Source organism: Micropterus salmoides, unplaced genomic scaffold, assembly GCF_014851395.1.
Source record: "Micropterus salmoides isolate LMB-PRFRI ecotype aquatic unplaced genomic scaffold, ASM1485139v1 Ms_hic_scaffold_9, whole genome shotgun sequence".
Lineage (NCBI taxonomy): Eukaryota > Metazoa > Chordata > Actinopteri > Centrarchiformes > Centrarchidae > Micropterus > Micropterus salmoides.
In genome coordinates this window covers 23088804-23109627 of record NW_024044681.1, presented here as the reverse complement: position 1 = coordinate 23109627, position 20824 = coordinate 23088804, and the positions used below count along the sequence as shown (strand labels likewise).

Genomic DNA, 20824 nt, shown 5'->3' with positions numbered 1-20824 from the left:
GTCCTTTTGCCACTGCGTATTTCAAAAGTGTGACCTAAAGCCAAGGGAGTGTTTTATTCAGGTGAAGAGATAAAATCACTAACATGTTCTATTACAGTTACATGACAAAACATAAACTAATAGCTAACAGAAGCTTTGCAAAATGTATGACTGAGATTAAAACCTCACCAGTTAGATTGAAAAATTTGACATTTAATGTAACAAAATATGCAACTGATCAACATTACATCATATAATTCTGTGAATGAGGCACTTTATTATGTAATTTTAATGACAAATGACAGCAGTTACATAAGACAGTTTGTCAAAGACGGACTACGCTGAACTTCATCTGCATCACATTGGTTAGCAGGTCTGGCCTGATCACAGCTTGGATATACATAAACCATAAAGGTGTTTCCGACTGTCAGTCGGAGAGAAATGTCAACCATACATCAATAGCATCATCTTGCATGCTGAAGGAGCCACAGAAATGTGACCCTACTCAACAGCGACTTTAGAGGATCAGCAAACTGAGCTATCACTTCCGTATGAAGTGAGATATGATATCCATGGGCAGGGGGAAGATAATGGTGGAGTTCTTCTCCGCTGCAATGGTGTTGAGAGTCTGCAGGTAGCGAAGCTGCAGGGCCGACGGGGACTCTGCGATGACGAGGGACGCCTCCTTCAGGGCACGAGATGCATTCATCTCACCCTCTGCTGCAATCACCTGCACGTAGGTCAACAAAGAGAAATAAGGGTAGCCCACAATAACTGGCCTAAAAGTAAACACCAGAAAATAATGCAAATGTTCTCTCATAATAAATATTAAATGTGTGTGCACAGGTTTATGGCACATGCATTTGTTACATGGTCTGACCTTGGCTCTGGCCTCCCGTGCAGCCTCTGCTTCAGCCGCCATGGCTCTCTGCAGCTGATGTGGCAGCTTCACATCTTTAATCTCCACACGCTCCACCTTGATGCCCCAGTTGTCTGTGGCTTCATCGAGGCTGCTCTGGAAAAAGACAGAAAGAGGAAGAATTTACATCCATACCGTCCACAGAGGAAACTCACTCATAAAGCTGTCCATTAGAGATGAAAAATCAAGGGAACCAAGCCAAACCAGATGTCTTTCACAATTCTTGCAAATGTGATTGAAGGATGGGGCCGTGCTTTAAGAGACACGTTCAGCAAACAGGGAAACACCAAATTAACATGCTTTTGGGGCCAGAGATGTCTCAGATCCCAGTGGTGTAAATACACCTCTTATAAAATGGATCATGCCGCCCAGTCAGTAATAATTATCTAAAAACAAATTCTAAAAATCTATTTAAACCACATCACAACTTTCTAATATCATTGAATGGTGAATGCATTTTATTTTGCTGGTGCATTCAAGCGTGAAATGAAATATGCTCTAGTTTCAAAGTTCTTTTTCACTTTAAATGTTTTTTTATATTCTGTACCTGCATGCTGTGAGCGATGCCCTCACGGTCAGACAAGAGCTCAGACAGGTTCTTAGTCCCCAGGACATTTCTGAGGGTGGTCTGTGCCAGCAGACGGGTGGAGAAGTCAGCATTAGACACGTTGGCCACAGAGGCGATGGGGTCACTGACCCGGAAGTACACCACTCCGTCCACACAAACTGTAACTGAGTCCTTGGTCAGGATCTAGAAATACATGGCAGATTATGTGTGTGTGTTTGTGTGTGAGTGCAGATATTTACTTTAAATGTTTTATAAGGCTGCAAAAAAGACAGTTTTGTGTTTCTCTACCTCTTGTGGTGGGATGTCAAATGAAACTGTTCGCAGATCCACTTTCACAAAGGAGTCAGTGCACGGCAGGATAAAGAAAATCCCTGTGGACAAACAAGTAAGAGCATGGATTTTCAGTAAAAGAAATGACATTGGTTTCTTTGAATCTGATATTAACCTTTTTCTTTTAACCACAAATGATATCGCCAATCCAAGATTTTTTTTTTCAAACTGAAATTGTTAGTGTTGCTACCTGGTCCTTTAGCCTTCCTGTCTGTAATGCGTCCCAGTCTGAACATGACGGCGCGCTCATACTCCTGAACAATCTGCAACACCGGCAGGAAGACCACAGCACAAGCTCAATTCACATTCACATTTGCTATGAAGGAAATAGGGCTTTCTGCTCTTTAACTAACTGTGGTGACTTGGTGAGTTCACTCACCTTCAGACAAAACCAGATGGTGATGGGGAAGAGGAAAACTGTGAAGATGCCAGAGACTATGACGATGAACCAACCAATGCATCCCAAAGACCCTGTCCGTTCAGCTAGAGAGAGAGAGAGAGAAAGAGATATGAACAGGTGTGCATCAAGAAAAAACATCTGAGCACGCCAGCTCAGCCTTGGATAAATAAAAGTGTAATTAAAACTGTCCTTAAATTCATGATAAAATATTATTTTTAACTGCTGTTAATGGATTGTAACTAGTTCACACATTTCCTGTGTCCTGCTATCATTAAAAGCAACATTACTCTCTCTTTTGTGGTGAAACCACAGGCAATAGTTTCCTGTTGTGCAATGAATGGATTTCACCACACAATATGTTCACATAATGTAGCATTATTGCACATTACAGAACCTTGTAAATTCTCTTCCATTGTTTCACAAGATCTATGATAGTACCGGGAATGGGAATGCATAAGTTTATGCGGATAATATAATCGTAACTTACACTGTGCCAATTTTCATTGAAAGAGAAATTCTAACTGGGTCTGTGCACAAATAATCTCTTTATGATCTGTGCAACCAATTCATTATTTATTAATTTGTGCTGTATCATCAACAAATATGACTGAAAATGGAAGCACGCACATGGTGTGTACACAGCTGATCCCATGCCACAAGTTGGTCATAACAAAGACCTGAAAAAACGATTATGCTGTAACACCTCTGATATTCAAATAAGCCGTTATAGGCAAGCAAATTAAGGAACATTTACACACAAGCCAAACCCAGCTGTGTAACATGACCTTTCCTTGTTCACTTGACTCCACAGAGCATGGATGCAGAAACACACGCGAATGAAGGGAGACACTCAACAGCCACATGCTTTAATGACTCTTTATCTCAGTGACGTGTGAGTTCTGTCTCTATGACAATGGGAGTTCTACTTTGCCCTAGCCTCTGTGGCTGTTTTCTACCTGCACAGGTGAGCTCCTACGTACATGACATGCATAATACGCTCAAAACAACCTGAACAATATAATGACGATGCAAATTCAACATGGAACTCGTGGTTCAGGGAAAAGTAAACAACACTGTTGATTTAAGCCTTAAACCAAGTCTGGTAATATTTTACTTTTTATAACCGCAAACCCCTATTGTAATATTAAAGCTCAGAATAAAAGACAGTAAAGGAAATGTGGTTTATCTCACATATTAAATCTTCTTTACTCATTCCTCTTCTCTTCTGGCTTTCCATTTGGTCCTCCATTTCCATGTGCTGGTTGAAGCTGAGACGGGAGGTGTGTTGAGAGGGTTTGTTGAAGTGAATCTTCTCAGGAGGGAGTGACCCAGCCTTTTAAAGCTGTAATGCTGCAATAGCATTTAGTCAGAGATATAGTAGGTGTGACTCGGACTCTGAGTTGATCATCAACAGAGTAGTTATCGGTAACAAGTAATAATACTAGTAATTAACTACTAGTCACTAAGCAACGGCCAATAGTGGTCTTTATACAGTGAATCTTAACAGTCCCAACACAATTAACATAAAATAAAATAAATTCTCTGAAGAAATGCATAATATAATGCTGTACTTTCCCTCCTTTCACTTCCCACCCGAATGAGGAACTACTTAAAAGGTGGGTATCATGTGACTGTAAAACTTGATTCAGAAAGAACCTATTATAGTTATCCATGTTTTATTGTGTGTGTACATTATTAAAATCTCATACTTTACAAGTCCTATTTCTAGACCATAGAAAGAGCAAAAAAAAAAAAGACTAGATGAGGGGAATTCAACATTTCTATAAAATAGGCAGGCTTTGGAATAAATAGCAAGGTAAGGGATTCAATAGTGAAATAATTACCTTACCTTAACTTACTTAACTACTTACTGAAATTATATAAATTAATGTAGTGTCAATTCTTACAAAAAGCAAATCTAGATAAAATCAGATTAGATGTGCCTTGAAATGAAATGTATCACATTTTAATATGTTTAAGAAACTTCAGACACGTGTTTTCATATGCCTAATTATTGAATGTTTAGTGTATCGCAGTTGTTTATTTAATAGGTTTGGTTAAGCAGATAATGGTAATTAAATGACTAGAATCAGAAAAAAAGAAATTGCTTTATTGAAATTCCATGACTAAGTCTCATGGGTAATTGACACATGACTGTGTGTTGAGCAACATTACGGTTGCTCGTGATAAACACAGTGTAGAGCTCTAATTGGACTGTAATCAGGCTGTAAAACCTTATAATATAATACTGAGGGTTGGATAAAATAACGAAATAAACTAATTGCACTTCAATTAAGGTGTCATTGTGAGCACAACCTTCAGTAAAAATTCAAAGATCTGGTCACATTTAGGCTGCAATTTGTAATATTTAACAACTATCCTGTTAGTCTTTCTCTGACAGCTGTACTTTTATCCTTTTCTTGGCTGATACAATTAAGTATGCGCATGAGGATGTCCTTCTGCCCCGTTAATAAGCTTTTTATTAACCTGAAGCAGAAAGTAAGTGATTGTTAAGTTTAGAATCTGCATGTCATGCAATACTTCCATTATTTTGTCCACCTTCAGAAATTTAATTTAAGGGGCTTTCCTGATAGCCATGGCATCGCATAGAATAGAGATACAACAGCTACAACAACCAGCAGTTTACTGACAAAAAAATCCAACAAATACAAAAAAGGGCAAAACAGAAATAACAGCGTAACAAACATGTCTATTACTCTCAACTGTCTCTGAGTGTACTGAGGTGTATAGCAAATTACAGTTTTCGCTAATGTTGCAAAGCATTACTGAAGAATACAGACATTTTACATGTTAAGGCCACGTATCAATCAATTAATGCTTCAGGTTATTCTCACAAACATCTGCATACAGTACATTTTGGTCAAATACTGTAATAACAGTACTTGAAGGGGGGACACACAATGTGAGTTACAGTAAACTGCCGACTGAGCCAGGGGTGTGTGTTCACTGAAAATAACACAAACATGAGTCAAACTGCCATATCCAAGTGTGTGCAACACTCCCACCCTTGAGACAGCGCAAGCATTTAAAATATCCATGGTGTGCCATAAAACTCAATATACCATACGTGAAATTTAATTTCATAATACAATATTCAATTCAGGACAAGCAATTAGTATCATAAGCATGTCCTTTCCACTGAGACTGGACATGAAATACTACATGAGGATACTGTCAAGTCATTACATGGTTTCATGTACAATTTCTCTATAATTCATTATTCACTAATAAATGTTGATAAACTTGATAAAAACAGCTAAGTTCAGTATAGTTAAAACCAATCACAGTCTACTTGTAAAACCTAACGACTTTGACAACTAATATTTACATCTGTAATTTACACTATGAATAATATAAGAAATATTCCATCTCCCCCACACACTATTTCAACTGTTTTCACAATAGTGTTCCTCACAGTAGTAAGTAATTCTGTCTGTAACATACACATAATTGAAACTCCTCAACCTGCAATGTGCCCTTCAGAGTTAAAAAATAAAACGTGTCAACTGCTGAGGGGTAGGGCAGGGTGTATGATAAGGGTGGCATGTAAGTTTACTCAGTGTTTCAAAGTGTATTGTGGGTTTCACTGCCAACCCAGCTGGGGGTGCAGGCCTGGCTGGAGGGGGAAGGGGTTTCCTGGGCCTGGTGGGTAGTTGGTGAAACTGTTGGGCTGAGGAGTAAAGCTCTCCAATGCAGAAGTTGGATGAGCCTAAAACAAGACAAAGAAAAGCAGTGTTTTTGTAACAGCGAGGCTTTATCAAACTGACATTCAAATTCTTTTACTCTGCCAGAGGATTGTGTGTGTGTGTGTGTGTGTGTGTGTGTTTGTACCTGCAGCAGGGCAGACTGCATGGCTTGGTTGTGGAGGCCCCCAAGTGCAGCAGGGGAGGTAGAGGGAGAGAAGCCTGGCACCCCAGGGAAAGACAGCAAGCTGGGGAACCCGCTGCTTCCCGGAGTCTGGAGTCCACTGCCCAACCTGTAACACGCAGAACAATTTCCCACAATTGGAATATTCCACATCATTCTGTAACAAAATGCTGATAACAGTGCTTACAGATCTCATTTTTAATTTTAATGTGACAAAAAATGACTTTGTTCAATGTGTTTAGGATTTGATTTGATTTAATTTGATTCTGTGTGTTGGGCAACCAGCAGAGACTCCGGGAAGTTACTGTATGGTAGGCTATGTCATTTATCTTATGTGTATATGTTTAAAATTGTGTATTACTTTACTACACAATTTTACCATTCCCCATGTATAAACAGTGTACATTTTGCTCATTTCGGAGCTCTTCTAAGGACGCCACCTGCCTTGAGTGCATGACATAAAAGGTGAGGCTTGGATTTGCAACACTTGCTCATTGACAAGATAACATGCTTAATATATCACTGACAATAAATAACTTGTAGAGTTGGCAAATAACTTCACAACCCAAGTCTAGGCATGACACTCTAGAATAGGAGTACGAGTGCACATTGAACTTTGTAGGTGTAGGGTTTTCACTTAGCACATAAAACCCAAAGTGGAAAAATTGAGGGACAGGATTTATGATGCTTTATCCAACTATTAAACACTCAAGTGGCAATAAATGTTGCATGTCACTTTTAACTGCTTACTAGAAATATAAGAGTATAAGATAGGTTCCATTTATACTAAATGATAATGTTAAAAAATCAATATGAAATCATTAGGGTTAATTCAGATTATCCATGTGACATGACTTCTGTATACTGGGCAGTAAAAATGTTTAAAGCTCACATACCCAGGTTGGAAGTTGGAGCTGAAAGCAGACGCAAAGCCTGGTAAAACTGCAGATGATGATGGAACTCCAGCTGCAGCCGCTGCGGCAGCTGCTGCTGCCTGCAGTGGTGCCACCGACGCTACTGAAGATGGAGTGGCCCCTGGTAGTCCCATGAATGAGGATAACACAGGGCTCCCGGCACCGTGCCCTCCTGAAACCCCCAATCCTGGGAAGGACTGACCAGGCGGAAGGCCTGGGAATATAGAGGGGGCAGAGGTGAGGCCCAGACCGAAAGCGGAGGCTGCACTGGGGGCAGCACTGGGAGCCAGGCCTGGATAGATGGAGGTTGGTGGATGGTTAGAAATGTTGGTAGAGGGAGGCATTGCAGGCATGGATGAAGGGATTGTGGAAGGAGAAAGGGAGGGAAAGTGGGACAGGCCAGGATAATGAGAAGATGCTGGGCTGGAGGATAGAGCTTGAAGGCCGGTGATTGTAACAGGACTAGAGAGAGAGACTTGAGGAGAACCTGAGGGGTGTGACAGACCAAAGGAACGTGCCAGGGCAGCCTGAGCAGAACCTGGTATCACCAGAGAGCTAACAGACGGTGTGCATGAGCGAGAGGTGCCCTTGAAAGCAGAGGGCACAGGGCTGTTACTGCCACTGTTAGTACCCCCTGTGTGTCTGTTCATGACTCCAGCTGCAACCATGGCAGCCTGAACCTGTGCAGAATGAACTGGGGAGGGTTTTGGACTGAGGCCTGGGGTGGAACAGTTTGGAATAACCGGAGTGGATGATCCTGGAGTGAGAGATAGTGGTCCAGAGGGGGTGTAACTTCGGATCACTGATGCAGAGGGGTTACCTGCTTGTGGGTGTATGCCAGGGAGGGTGGGTCCTGACTGGTGATCTGTGGAATAAACCTTCTGCTGAGCTGAGCCCATGGGGGTTGTCTGAGATAAGGGGTCTGGGCCGCTGCGGGAGGTAGCAGGGGTGCCTGGTCGGGAAATGACATGGAAGGAGGAAGGGGAGAAGCCCCCGCTACTGGGGACAGGAGTTCCACAAGGGGTGCCTGAAGGGGTGTGGGCTTTAATGACAGACGAGGGTGTAGGTGTAGCATGGCCGCTGGGGGTCTGTGGACCTGCTCTGATCACAGATGGCGATGGAGCAGGGGAGGGAGAGGGGGCATTAGGGTTGTGAGAGGGCACCATGCCGGGGAAAACTGGTGTGATAGGGGTTGTGGGAGTAGGCTGAGCAGCTGAAGTCTGGGGTTGGACAGGGGTAGAAGGCGTGGACCCATGAGGAATGAGGAGGGGCCCGCTGTTGACTCCAGGTGTGGTGTTCTGCGGATTGCCTGGTTTGGCGTAACCTGGAAGCAGAAAAAGATTAAAGTTGGTGAAAAGGGTAATGGCATGGTGTTTGAATCCACTAAGAAAAGGAAAAAATGAACTATATATATATAATAGTATATTTAAGTAGTAGCATACGGTTAAATTAAAGGACAGATTTTTTTGTTTTCTGAACAGTAGTGTTATTGTTTAAAACAAATGTCATTCTAGGACACAGACAGAATAAGTTACAAACCAACAAACTATTGTTGAAGAAGCAATCCACTCACATCTTTATAAAAAAAAGAGGAGACACAGCAAGGAGGAATAGCCGGAGAGCATCCCTGCGTGCAACTTATTACATAGAAATTCCAACAATTTTCAAGATTGGAATATGTCTTCTTCTTACCTTTGGGGAAACTGATTTGGTCTGGTAAACTCAAATTAACTTTCATCACACTGTTCTTATTTAAACCGCCGCTTTGGACATACTGTCAATTTAATGAAACTGGAGACATCTTTGTGCTTGTGACCACACATCTCCCCAAAGGCCCTAAAAGATGTATTTCAACTGTGAAAACTGATGAGACAGTGCATTAAAAAAAACCAAACAAGTTATTCCCCAAGCGATGCATGTTAAATGCCAGCACACAGCATGGTTCCAGAAAGAAAAAGATTAATTACATTAGTTTGAAGCTATAACCAGTCCAGGCAATCAAAGACCCGCCCTCAAAATTCACAAAAACATACTTCTACAATGACTGACCAGAAAACTGAAGTACCAGCACGTTGTACTGCAATGCAATACAACAGCCTGGCAAAAACATTGGCTTCTGAATACTATTTTAGCATTATTTTTGTTAGATTTTTGTATTCATACCGTTTAGTGGTGTTAGACTGTATTATATAGAAAAGTATTTCAATGGAATGTTCCATTTTTTTAGTGTGTATTTTGTAGAAATATTATGTGAAAATGTGATTTCAGTTGATTTGATGCAATCTAATGTGTCTACACTCTCCTCGATGATGATAGAACTGAATCGACATCTCTCCAGCTGTTCTAAATTAATGGAATCCAATACACAGCTGTGTTGGATTAAAATATACAGGGGGGATGTATTTTTCTGGTCACTCAGTGTACTCCAATAGTAGTAAGAAGCACATTCTTCACCCGATACAGGCATCATATTTGAGAAGCGCAGGTAAGCAGCATGCCAGATAGTTAGGCAGCAAGCTTCAAGGAGTGCCTATTTGCTGTCACACATACGCGCGCACACTAGAATCATACCTGCTACTTTGTGGGTGGAGTTGTAGGGGGGAGGGGGCACGTTGGCAGTTATAACCCCTCCCATAGAAACAAGGCCTGCGTTGTTGTACGCACCTGCATAGCAGTTGCAAATATTAGCATTGTCTACCATACATTCATATATACACACAAATGTAAGTATCACCCCACTTCTAACTATACCTCTACCAAATCCAGATGGCAGTAAGAAAACATGCCAAACTACAGGCACTCAAAGCAGCAATATTTATTCCTGACTGAGAGCTCTATCTATGTGTTTCATATATTTTGATATCATGGCAAGTGGGCTAAATGTGTGTACTGTAAGTGGGTTGTTTCTCACTTGGTGCGATGGTAGCATGGGGTCGGCACGGTGGTATAGGGTAGGGCACAGGCCGATGAGGGTTGTAGGTTGAAGGGAACTAGAAAAGGAAAAAACAAAAACACATAACTGATCAGTCAGTTCTGTCAAATTATAATCTGTAATATAAGTTTTCAAAGCTGATAACATCGTATCTATGTTGTGGATAACACTGAGTTAAAAACAAAAAGAAAAATATATTATAAAAAGTCTATATGGACATTTAAAAACCAACAAATGAAGCATTTTTATGCAGCAGATAATGTAAAAATGTTTTTGTTTTTTTCTGTTACCATATTTCAGCACTATTATGCTTACATACCGGAAAAAACTAAAGATTTCCGTTATATAGAAATAGCTGGTGTACAGCGTGCAAAATCGATTTCCATGTTTTACATATAAATGTGGAGGGTTGCGGTTAATGTGTTCTGACTATACTATATATATATATATATATATATATATATATATATATATATATACACACACACACACACACACACACATATACACACACTCTGCTTATGCCCTCTACTGTACAGTCCTCACTCCATTCCACTACTCTCACAGTGGTCTGTCATTAGCTTATAGAACATGGGTTGACACATATGTTGAGGTTTTTATCTTGTAATGTAATTACTCATGTGAGGCCTCGTCACTCAGTCAAGAGATTTCTCCGGGGCACTCTGACATCATCTCAGTCAGTGATTCCCACTCTAGTGCTTACAGGTTTGAATGGTCCAATAATCCGAGAAGCAATTCCTTTCCCCTCCATATTGTTAGAATTGTCCTCTTTCTTCTCGCCTTCTTTCTTCACTGGAGGGATTCCCTATGATCAAAAAACAAAACACTTTTTTTTTACACAGTCAGGCTTATTTTGAGCAGACAAAAAAAAAAAAAAAATCCAGAAAAACCTCTAGGTGCTGAAGCACGTGTGCCACTTTTTTTTGCTGTCTAAATTAAAATCAAAAGGACAATAAAATATACTCAGTATTTTTGGAATTATTTTGTATGCCAGAGTTTTTGTTGAAGGTTTCATATGTAATTCACACATTGTTGTTTACATAATGTTCGAACTTTGTAAATGACAAAAAAAACGTCTGTTTCTAGTATGTCAAATGTAAAACATCATTTTATGAAGATCTTCCCCTTAAACTCTCTACTTGTATTTTGTGTTGCAGACAGTGCGGAAGGTCATGATAGATTCTGACCTTTGTTTTGTTCACTAATATCCTGAGACATGGAGGTAGAAAAGGTAAACTATAGGTACCTACATACCAAAGACAGAATAAAACCTACATCTTTATTTCTATCATTAGTTGGTGGTGGTTAGCTTGTGGTCAGACTATATAAAATCCTTTAGCTCATGACTCAGAAGCCTTCAGTAAAGCCCAGAGTACAGCCCTGCACATACTTACAGGGAATGTGCCACTGACCAGGCTGGGCCTGCCTTTAGGGTACGGATTTCCTGGTATCATACCACAGGAGGAGATCATGGCCACAGGAGCTTTGCAGCCAACCTTACACACCTAATGATAAATAAGTAGTATTATTTCAGAAACTGTGTGTGTGTTTGCTTGTGTGTACAGCATGCATTACAAAATTATAATTTTTAGGGTAAAAGATAATGCATTAACCATAGACTCTATAAAAGAAGGCATTAACACAGGACAGCCAATATTTTGGATAACTTTTTTATTTTTTCATTGCATTAATAATTGTGTGTCCCTGTACATCTCACTAGTTAACATTTGTCCCCTGGGACTTAATTACTACCAATGGGACTCTACACGGTATTTAGACACCAAGACATTCACATGAGATTAGCGAATAGATTTTGTATGTTAATCTAGATATAACACAAACAACACCATGAAGTTAAATTTGTAAAAGGGAACTTACTTGCTCCAGTATCCTGCGAGCCCGCTTCTTCTCAGACAAGTGTATGCGAAACAGATCCTCCACAGGGCGATAATTTTGAGCATCTGAAATGTTCCTGTATGGGAACAAAAATCAGATTTAACAATTTCACAACCAAACAGGCTAATATCACAACACGACTTACAGTGTTTTAAAGTCTGTTTAGGTTTCTTAAATACATTTTCAAAATTTACTCACAAAGCTATATATTCCAGGACAATCAGTCTGTCCTTTGAGAAGGTGAAGCAATTCAGGATATTTGCAACTTTGGTTGTAGGGATTGCAACCATTTTCTAAAGGCAACAGAAGGAGAAACAGAATTAACTAACACTTTAAAACATACCAATGACTGATGTAGTTGTTTCTACACACTTCTATTGTATATATATATTTTTTAGCAAAATAGTATTGCATAAAAATATTTAACAATGCAAACCAACAATTTTGGTGCCCCAGTCACATAAAACATCTGTTACTCACATGCTGCAGAGCTTTAACTGCTTTGATCTGTGGCTCTGCCCATGAGAAGTACTTCAGTATCTCCATCACCTGCAGATGTTCAAGACACTGTTACAACTTACAATAAAACTAGAGTGCACTGCTCTAGTATGAAGTAGTGTAAAAGACTATGAGAATTCTGCCTAGCATTGATTAAGATACTTCAACTAGGGCTGGGCAATAAAACAATAATGACAATTATCGCAATATCATTTTCCTCAATAACAATATAACAAATGTTCTATAAATGTTTGATTTAATTCATTTGAATCACAAATGGATTATCACTTCATTTTTCTATTAAGATATTTATTTTGTTGAGGAAAAGGGACTTTAAAAAAGATTTCATCGTAATTGTTTTGAATGTTCCACCTTAGATTTGTGAAGTGATTCACTGTTTGGCATCAAGTGCTTGTCATGTTCTAACCATAAAGACTAGTTTAAAATCACAATTAACCATCTGTAATCTGTTTTGAAAGAAATAACAATTTTACACTGATTGTGATAATTATCCGTATTTAACGTTATAACATTTTTGGCCATATCGCCCAGCCCTAACTTCAAGCTATATGAGGTTTCCTATATTAAGTTGTAGCCATACCTTTGTTCAGCACAAAAAAACAACATATGCAAATACATATTTATCCTCAGCACGCACTGAATCTAACATATATGCCAAAACACACAAGTTCCATTATGAGCCATATGGAGAGATTTTGGGACTACATTTTTATTTCATTATGGCACGCACAAACTGTGCCATAAGGATTTTAAAAATTTGTGGGAAACCTATCTATCCAGTTTGGTAAAATAGTGGTAAGCGGGAGGATCTCACTGCGGATAAACTGAAAGGTACAACACGACAGTGCAGCTGTTTGGACAGTTACCTGCTCACTGGAGAAATATCCATGCACCTGCTCTATGGCTCTGATCCGCTGATCAGTCAGGACGCACTGAAACACAGGATAAAGAATAATCGAACCCAGAAGTTGAGACGATTTGAGATATTTAATCGGACTATGGGATTAGACACTCTACCTTTTTTATCTCATCCAAGACAATATCAAATGATTTCTTATCCATGTTTGTAGATTCAAACAAACGTTCGCCTCGTTGTCAATAAACACTTATTACACCACGCAACTCATAAATACACAACAGATGAGGTAACGTTAATTCAAGATAAAATGCATTCGGGTGACTCTACGTCTAAATATAATGTTAGTGGTCCAACTTTACTGATTTAAATTCATAATGTAGCAAATGCATAATTTAAAGCAATGACTATTGGCTCCGTAATAAAGCTGCATGGTCTTTACAGTCCTTATATACGATACAACTTTCCGCCCGTGAACAATGACTTCAAAACAAGAGAAGCTGCGTGTGCAGTGCAAAACCTGTCTGCACCAGATTTGTCCGCAGCTAACAACAAGCTAGCCAGCTAGCCAGCTACAGCGACCTTACTACTGAGCACAGCTAAACACAAATACACTAGAAAACGCGACAAAATATTAGTTCAATCTTAGTTTGAATTCAGTGTTGGCGATAATTACGATAGAAAGTGCAAAATATAAAAATTCATTATAAAATTCTAAAAATATCACGCCGGGAAAGATAGCACGGATGCTAATGTGTACTGACAGCTGGCGCTAGTAACGTCAACACCGGAAAGGACCCTCTGAGGCAGCCTGTCAGAAAAGACACCTTTCAGCAAATTATATAAAAATAAAAATAAATTCATTTAGATTGGGTAATATTATCAGTTCAGATACGTGATTTATAGTCAACCCATTTAGTAATTTAAATCAAACCATTTCATGGTCTAGTTTAGTGTTTCCCTGAAATTATTGCCAGGCCAATTTTGGACAGCGTACAGGAAGTAAACATGGAATGGGTCGCGGCAGCGGAATAAGAATAAGAAACTGTTTTTGTAATTGTGAAAATGGACCGGTTTTCGTGGTCAAATGGGCTCTTAGAAATAAACGAAACTTTAGTGATCCAGCAACGAGGTGTTAGACTGTATGACGGCGATGACAAGGTAACTGTATAGTTTTGCTTTCTGATAGCTAACGTTAAGTTGATGTCCTAGAGTTGACAGTTGAATAAGGCAGCGATAACTTAATGGCGGTGCACGTAAGCTGCCGATGAAGTTCAGGTATATGGGAATTTATTATGCGAAAATAATAACGTGATATCCTTTCTTGTCATTGCGCCAGGCTAAGCTGGATGTTGGAGTTGTCTTGTTGAGCACTCATCGGTTGATATGGAGGGACGTTAAAAATCACGTAAGACAACAGTGAACACACTGCCTGCATTGGTTGTGTGTTCCTAGATATGTCCTGTTACATTGTGCAGACTATCATGATGACTTCTGCATTTCTCATGCCATCTGTAGGAATGCTGCATAGCCATGCCCCTATCACAAATCATCTTCTTTGAGGAGCAGGCTGCAGGAATAGGAAAGAGGTGAGTGTCGATAATCTGCATCTTTTGGTTTCTAAAATCAGAAAGGAGCTAGGATTATTTATTAATTGAAAAATGAGCAGACAACAAAATTTTGTGTTTGTATACCTAAATGTAGTCTATAAGTTAACCAGATAACTTAAATCAAGGTCTACTTACTATATTTGTCTTGAGCTTGCAGCTGAATATCACTGTTGTTATTAGTGGATGGAGTATGCTCAGTTGTTGTATTTGGGGAGAAGATCATAGACCCCTTGTCGTCAAAAGCTCTGGAAAAGAACTAGTAGGTGGAGCTGGAATTAAGATGTTTATTTTTCTGTCAAACCAGTATTTCCACAGTCATGAATTAACTTGATAAAAACAATACAATACAATATTTACAAGAAGAAAATGGTAAATTAATTATTGCCATTCATCCTGTAGTGCAAAAATAGTTATCCACCTGCATGCAGCAACTGCCAACAAGGAGCCTGGACCCTACCAACACAGCAAGTACTCCTTCATCAAGCTGTCCTTCAAAGAACATGGGCAGATTGAGGTAGTCCCTTGTATATATAAACAGCAAAATAATTGTTATCAATTTTTTTTGTACATATTGCTCACCCTACAATGACCCTTCTCTATTTGATTCTTTGTTAGCTGGAACTGATATGGTGTCGTTTCCTTGCAGTTTCACAGGAGGCTAACGGAGGAAATGATTCAGAAGAGATGGGAGAATACACCAGTTTCACAACCCATCTCCACAGGAACCAGCTCTCAGGTTAGAACCTGAACAGAAGTTCCTCTTCACCCGACTAGAATCTCTTCCTTACCGCTGCATTATATACCTGGAATTTGCCTGATTGAGATGTGATTTGTTTCCACACCCAGGACTGTAACTGTGACCAAAATTGCCATTCAATATGTGATGTACATGGAACTGACACTCCTGTCAATTCAAATAATGTTCCACACGGTGGCAGTGTTGTCACTATATTATGAGTATAAGTATGAAAGTTAAAATAGTCAGAATTATGGCCAATATGTTGCACATTCCAGTATCTTTGTCTTCAAACACTGTACAGATCTTTTCAGTCTACAAACAGATATATTTCACATATTTTTAAAATATATTCTTCAGATTTGTAATTGTATTTTATGTGAATGATTCTTGACTTTTGCAGTACTTGTCTTTTCTTATGCAAGGCAAATTCCTTGCATGTCAAAACCTACTTATCAATAAACCTGATTCTGATTCTGACGTGTAGCTCAGTTGGTAGACATTGGCATTAACTTCAGATTAGGTACAGCATTCTAAAGCTGAACTCACACCAAAGTAAAAATGTACTTTTTGCAGAGGCTCTGTCATTTCATTTGCATTTGGTCATTAGATTACATTCGTCTTAGTTTTTTTGTAAACTCTATGAAATCATAGTCACAAAATTAATTTAGGTACTGTTAACAGCATTTGGCCACAATTGGTTGCCTCCTCCATTTTTGTCTTTCCTTGTCCTTTGAGGTTAGTCACCCACATTTAAATTGCTTATGTGTTTCACTTTGTGCGTCTTTTTTTCCTTCGCTGCCATGTAGGCTGGAAGGACACGTGCAGTGGGGATTGTTGGCATTGAGAGGAAGATAGAGGAGAAGAGGAAAGAAACAGACAAAAACATTTCTGAGGTACTGTAAAGCGAAAATAATTAAATACTGAGAAATGTGTTAGAATGGGAATTGTGGTCGTGTCACTCTAATATAGGCAGATTTGATTAGACAGAGAGAGATAAATAAACAGCCCATGTGCTGTGCCATCAGTCTCCTCCAAGCTAAAGTTTTGTATTTAGTTGATGAACACGACTGTGAAGACACCGAGAACACAGAGTAGTTTGGTTTTAAAAAGTTTCCATGAATGTTTTGATCTGTTTTTTTCTTCTGCCATAGAATGTCACCATCAGAATTTATTGTAACTGACATGAATTCAAGATGACCACAGCGCTGTGACACCATAAAGTTATGCATTTATACAACCACAGTTGGACACAGTTGTCTTGAATATGAATTAAATTAAAATTACATTACATTACATTTAGCTTTATGAAAGGTATGACATTGAAACAAATGTGGGTTCGGGGCTAGGGGGAATGATCAATTCATCAGCCAGAGGAGGGGCGGGGTTGCTGTGGAATGATTATATCTGTAGCCATGAAGTTTTGAGGTTTATTTAATTATGAACATTTTTGAGCACTGTTACTCATTTAGTCTCTTTTTTTTCAGGCTTTTGAGGACCTCAGTAAGCTGATGGTGAAGGTAAAGAATGCTTTCCTTTATGCTTTTGTATGTTTACATTTTCCTTACAATAAGTGCATTTCAAGCATGTGGATACAATCCAACAATTGCAAGAATCATACAAGTACATCAGCTTCATCAAATACGCTGACCTACTTCAAGTGCTACATATAGAACAATAAGAGAATATCCTGCATATACTGGGATTTGCTGAATGAGTTTCTACTCTAATTAACAGGCAAAAGAGATGGTGGAGCTGTCCAGGTCTATAGCCAGCAAGATTAAAGACAAGCAGGGAGACATAACAGAAGATGAGGTGAGAACTTAACCAGCACTATTACAGAAACAGGAGGACAATGGATGAAATTTCAAATTACTGTACATTCAGGAATAGTTACCTTTAATCATACAAGCATCTAAGTAATACTTTCCAGGACCAATATACACACAATTTGTCTCACCTGAGGCCTGATGCACATATGCACACGATAATAGAGTTATTATGATGCTGCCTTTTATTAAAAGCTATGTTCTGCTTTATAGACCATCCGGTTTAAGTCCTACCTGCTGAGCATGGGTATTGCCAACCCTGTTACCAGGGAGACACATGGTTCAGGTACACATTACCATTTGCAGCTGGCTAAGCAACTGGGAGATATGCTACTGGCCCCTCTAGAGGTAGGTGAGAATTTTTGTGTTTCATGCGTTTTACATCTACGCAGACTAATATAAAACACTAATTTCAATCATCTTCTTTGATTCTGAATCTACTTGTCATACTTTCTTTCCCTGCTCTCTCAGGAGCGTGGGGGTATGATGGCTCTCACTGAGGTGTACTGTCTCGTAAACCGTGCTAGAGGGATGGAGGTAATGCTCACATAAATGCACGAACAAAACCACTGAATAATTCCATAGATCACACTTGAGTGGACATGTATGTTCATTCTAGCTTAACTGATAGGATGACACAACTTTGATATCTATACATTCACACACAGATGTCTTTGGTGGCCTGTCAGATACTGAGGTTATTTTTTCCTCCTTTTCCACAGCTTTTATCTCCAGAAGATTTATTAAACGCGTGCAAGTTGTTTGAGTCATTGAAGCTCCCGCTGAAGTGAGTTTGAGTTTTGTTTGTCTTTATATTGTATTGTTTATTTATTATTTAATGTAATCTGTGTGCACTCTCATGCATTCATTTGTGTATAGACTAGACTGTGTTTTTTAAAGCAGTATAGGACAGGGTTGGCGCCTGCTTCACAGGGGCCAGGCTCTTCCTGCCTGGCTTCCTGTTGTTGGAAGTGGTGTCCAGCCCTCTGACTGTCATTTCCTGTCACTTCCTGGGGTTTCAAAAGAAACACTGGCGTATTTCCCTACCACACTTGTCCTAGTAGCTTGAAGCTGATGGCTGCTTTAGCTAGCTCCCTATCACTTCAGCATTAATGTTGACCAGATGTCTGTCTCTTTCTCTCTCTGTCACACAAACACACACACACACACACACACACTTTCCCTCATCTGTCTTGTCCTGTTTGTAGGCTGCGTGTGTTTGACAGTGGTGTGATGGTGGTCCAGCTGAAGTCTCACAGTGAAGAGGAAATGATAGCCTCAGCACTGGACAATGTAAGCTGTACTGTTAGAAACATTATACTGACATTGACATGGTTTAGACAATCAAACAGATGTGCTATCTTTGAAAAATGTCTAGAGATAAGTCACAGTCGAACCCCTTAGGTTCTCATTTTTTGTCTTATTCCCTGCCTTATCTCTGTATCTCATCACCTTCCTCTCCTGCAGGTGACAGACAAAGGCTCTTTGACAGCAGAGGAGTTTGCAAAGCTCTTGGGTCTCTCTGTTCTTCTTTCTAAAGAGCGGTAAGTTAACTCATAGATACAGATACATTTAAACACTCCGCTACTGTATATTGATGGGCATTACTCACCAGGAGAGCCTTCACTTTACTTTAAGCACAAAGGGTGCACTTTACCAAGACCTATCAAGTTAGTCGGCCTGTTACTAAACATTACTGTTGTAACAATGATAATATTCACAGTTATCTTCGTTTCTCATTTTATTGTTCTTTTTTGCTGCATTTTGTCACACATGTGTCCTCTTCTGCATTTCTTTGTGTCATCTTCTCTCTCTTCTCTCTTTCTTCCTCATCTCTAGGTTGTTGCTGGCTGAAAGATGGGCCACTTGTGTAGAGATGACTCTGTTGAGGGTTTGAGATTCTACCCAAACCGATTTTGAATGTTTAGAGTCATTATTGTTGAGGAAAAAAAACAAGGACAAATAACTTAAACTGGGCTGCATTGTCTCTGCTGATAGACTGATGCATTAAAACAATCTATAACTACTTGGACATACTAATGGACAGCAGCAGAGTGCTTGCTGTACTAGACTGTCTGGTTATGATTACTGAACAGTTGGTGTTTTGTTTGTGGTAGATATCTGCAAATATACTGTGGGTACTACGAGCTATTTTTTATTTAGGTCTAAGAGCTTGACTGTATCTTTAAAAAGTTTTTATCAGAAAGATACGGTTTAAGAAACTGCAAATACTGTACATGCAGCAAAGTGTTCCCAGATTTGCTCTGCTTGTTGTGATCATGTGTATTTAGTAGTAAATAAACTGACTTAATGGGATATGCAGTGTAAATTTCTTTGCTCTGATTTTGAATTTCATTGATGACACATACTTGTGTCCCACAGCTTATACCTTTTTTATAAGTAGTGTGGACTGTTCTGAAAAGCCCCATCACCACTGATCACCTTCTCCTATGTGAAAAACAAATTTATGTAATAAATGATTAAAGAATAAAACCTTTCATGCTGTCTTATCTTCTGAGGAGGTAGAGAACATGCGCAAATATCCAGATTTCAAAGAGTCTACATACCATGATTCACCTTCCATCGTGTTTTGGTCTTTCACTCATCAAAACGCGATTCTTGTCTCTCTCAAACTGTCTTTGAATGTAATACCCTTCATCTAGTATACATTCAAGATTTCAAGATAAAATAGGATGCCTGATCTGCTGGCAGTTTGGTTCACAGCGTATAAAATAAAGGGCACATTGCCAAATGTCATTCTTCAGGTAATCCATCCCTTCTTTGCAGAGGTTGTTATAGAAATTCCAGTTGTGACTGTTTTGAAGCCAAACTGAAACCCTATTAACTGGTACAGTTAAGCTTTCCTGACAAGTGCTTGTAAGTTTCAGTTGACTATAGAAGAAGTAGTAATGAATGCGTGAGAATATTGTAATAAATAGCACCTGGTCTAAGTAGGTTCATGTCTAAATGTTATACTTGCTGCTGGGAGTGTTATAGCTGTACTTTTATTTTTAATCTCAGTATGTCCCTGTAGGGCTTTTTACACACAGACTAGAAAAATTCTTTGTTCCCATTGTGAACCGAGCGGAGCAGTAAAGGCTGTTTCATCTCCAGAGAAGCTTCCTGTTTTCTGCTCACTCTCTCTGGAGGAAAAATGAAGGTCTGCAGAGCTCTACTGCTGATTAGATTACCTGCCATGTGGCTCACTTATTGATAGTAGATGAACTCATTTGGTTCACGGAAAGAAAGGAGAGCCGAACTGATGCAGGTCTGATCGTGGTAATTAGGGATTAATGTATGAAAGTGAACTTTGGGTGAATGTTTTTCTACACAAAATAGGTCCTGTTCTTGCATGTTGAGATGGACTGATTTTACTCAATGGTGCATTTTAAATTAATCCATATCCTGAATGGCAGAGGTTACCTGA

General features: G+C 39.3%; 3 protein-coding genes across 4 annotated transcripts; 1 reads left to right on the top strand and 2 right to left on the bottom strand.

The window, feature by feature from the left end:
* Nucleotides 1-171: 171 nt before the first annotated feature.
* Nucleotides 172-3541, bottom strand: stoml3b (stomatin (EPB72)-like 3b). Its single transcript, XM_038708500.1, has 7 exons — nucleotides 3388-3541; nucleotides 2176-2279; nucleotides 1987-2059; nucleotides 1755-1837; nucleotides 1446-1649; nucleotides 860-994; nucleotides 172-709 (listed from the first exon to the last, which is right to left on the bottom strand). The coding sequence occupies exons 1-7, from the start codon at nucleotides 3449-3451 to the stop codon at nucleotides 521-523; spliced, it is 852 nt and encodes a 283-aa protein (XP_038564428.1). The 5' UTR covers nucleotides 3452-3541; the 3' UTR covers nucleotides 172-520.
* Nucleotides 3542-4823: 1282 nt separating this feature from the next.
* Nucleotides 4824-14017, bottom strand: proser1 (proline and serine rich 1). 2 transcript variants are annotated; one of them, XM_038708492.1, is made up of 12 exons: nucleotides 13384-14017; nucleotides 13233-13298; nucleotides 12328-12396; nucleotides 12046-12140; nucleotides 11830-11923; nucleotides 11346-11456; nucleotides 10655-10756; nucleotides 9910-9988; nucleotides 9570-9662; nucleotides 6981-8322; nucleotides 6049-6193; nucleotides 4824-5926 (listed from the first exon to the last, which is right to left on the bottom strand). In XM_038708492.1, exons 1-12 carry the CDS (start codon nucleotides 13426-13428, stop codon nucleotides 5801-5803), a joined length of 2367 nt encoding a protein of 788 aa, XP_038564420.1. In that variant the 5' UTR covers nucleotides 13429-14017; the 3' UTR covers nucleotides 4824-5800. The 2 variants fall into 2 exon arrangements, with proteins under 2 accessions (XP_038564420.1, XP_038564421.1); XM_038708493.1 differs by lacking the exon at nucleotides 9570-9662.
* Nucleotides 14018-14209: 192 nt separating this feature from the next.
* vps36 (vacuolar protein sorting 36 homolog) lies at nucleotides 14210-19895 on the top strand. The gene is made up of 14 exons (XM_038708499.1): nucleotides 14210-14383; nucleotides 14562-14630; nucleotides 14741-14811; nucleotides 15232-15346; nucleotides 15479-15568; nucleotides 16378-16464; nucleotides 17056-17088; nucleotides 17306-17383; nucleotides 17611-17745; nucleotides 17869-17934; nucleotides 18120-18184; nucleotides 18606-18690; nucleotides 18865-18941; nucleotides 19237-19895. Exons 1-14 carry the CDS (start codon nucleotides 14288-14290, stop codon nucleotides 19292-19294), a joined length of 1125 nt encoding a protein of 374 aa, XP_038564427.1. The 5' UTR covers nucleotides 14210-14287; the 3' UTR covers nucleotides 19295-19895.
* Nucleotides 19896-20824: the final 929 nt, after the last annotated feature.

What these genes read in the sequence shown, in the direction of transcription:
- stoml3b (XM_038708500.1), bottom strand. Translation starts at nt 3,451, where the DNA reads ATGGAAATGGAGGACCAAATGGAAAGCCAGAAGAGAAGAGGAATGAGT. An exon ending in GAGTAAAGAAGATTTAATAT is followed by an intron (nt 2,280 to 3,387) that starts GTGAGATAAACC and finishes CTCTCTCTCTAG; the next exon opens with CTGAACGGACAGGGTCTTTG. An exon ending in TTGACATCCCACCACAAGAG is followed by an intron (nt 1,650 to 1,754) that starts GTAGAGAAACAC and finishes ATGTATTTCTAG; the next exon opens with ATCCTGACCAAGGACTCAGT.
- proser1 (XM_038708492.1), bottom strand. Translation starts at nt 13,428, where the DNA reads ATGGATAAGAAATCATTTGATATTGTCTTGGATGAGATAAAAAAG. An exon ending in CAGTTAAAGCTCTGCAGCAT is followed by an intron (nt 12,141 to 12,327) that starts GTGAGTAACAGA and finishes TGTTGCCTTTAG; the next exon opens with AAAATGGTTGCAATCCCTAC. An exon ending in GTCCTGGAATATATAGCTTT is followed by an intron (nt 11,924 to 12,045) that starts GTGAGTAAATTT and finishes GTTCCCATACAG; the next exon opens with GAACATTTCAGATGCTCAAA.
- vps36 (XM_038708499.1), top strand. Translation starts at nt 14,288, where the DNA reads ATGGACCGGTTTTCGTGGTCAAATGGGCTCTTAGAAATAAACGAAACT. An exon ending in TGTATGACGGCGATGACAAG is followed by an intron (nt 14,384 to 14,561) that starts GTAACTGTATAG and finishes TCATTGCGCCAG; the next exon opens with GCTAAGCTGGATGTTGGAGT. An exon ending in TGCTACTGGCCCCTCTAGAG is followed by an intron (nt 17,746 to 17,868) that starts GTAGGTGAGAAT and finishes CTGCTCTCTCAG; the next exon opens with GAGCGTGGGGGTATGATGGC.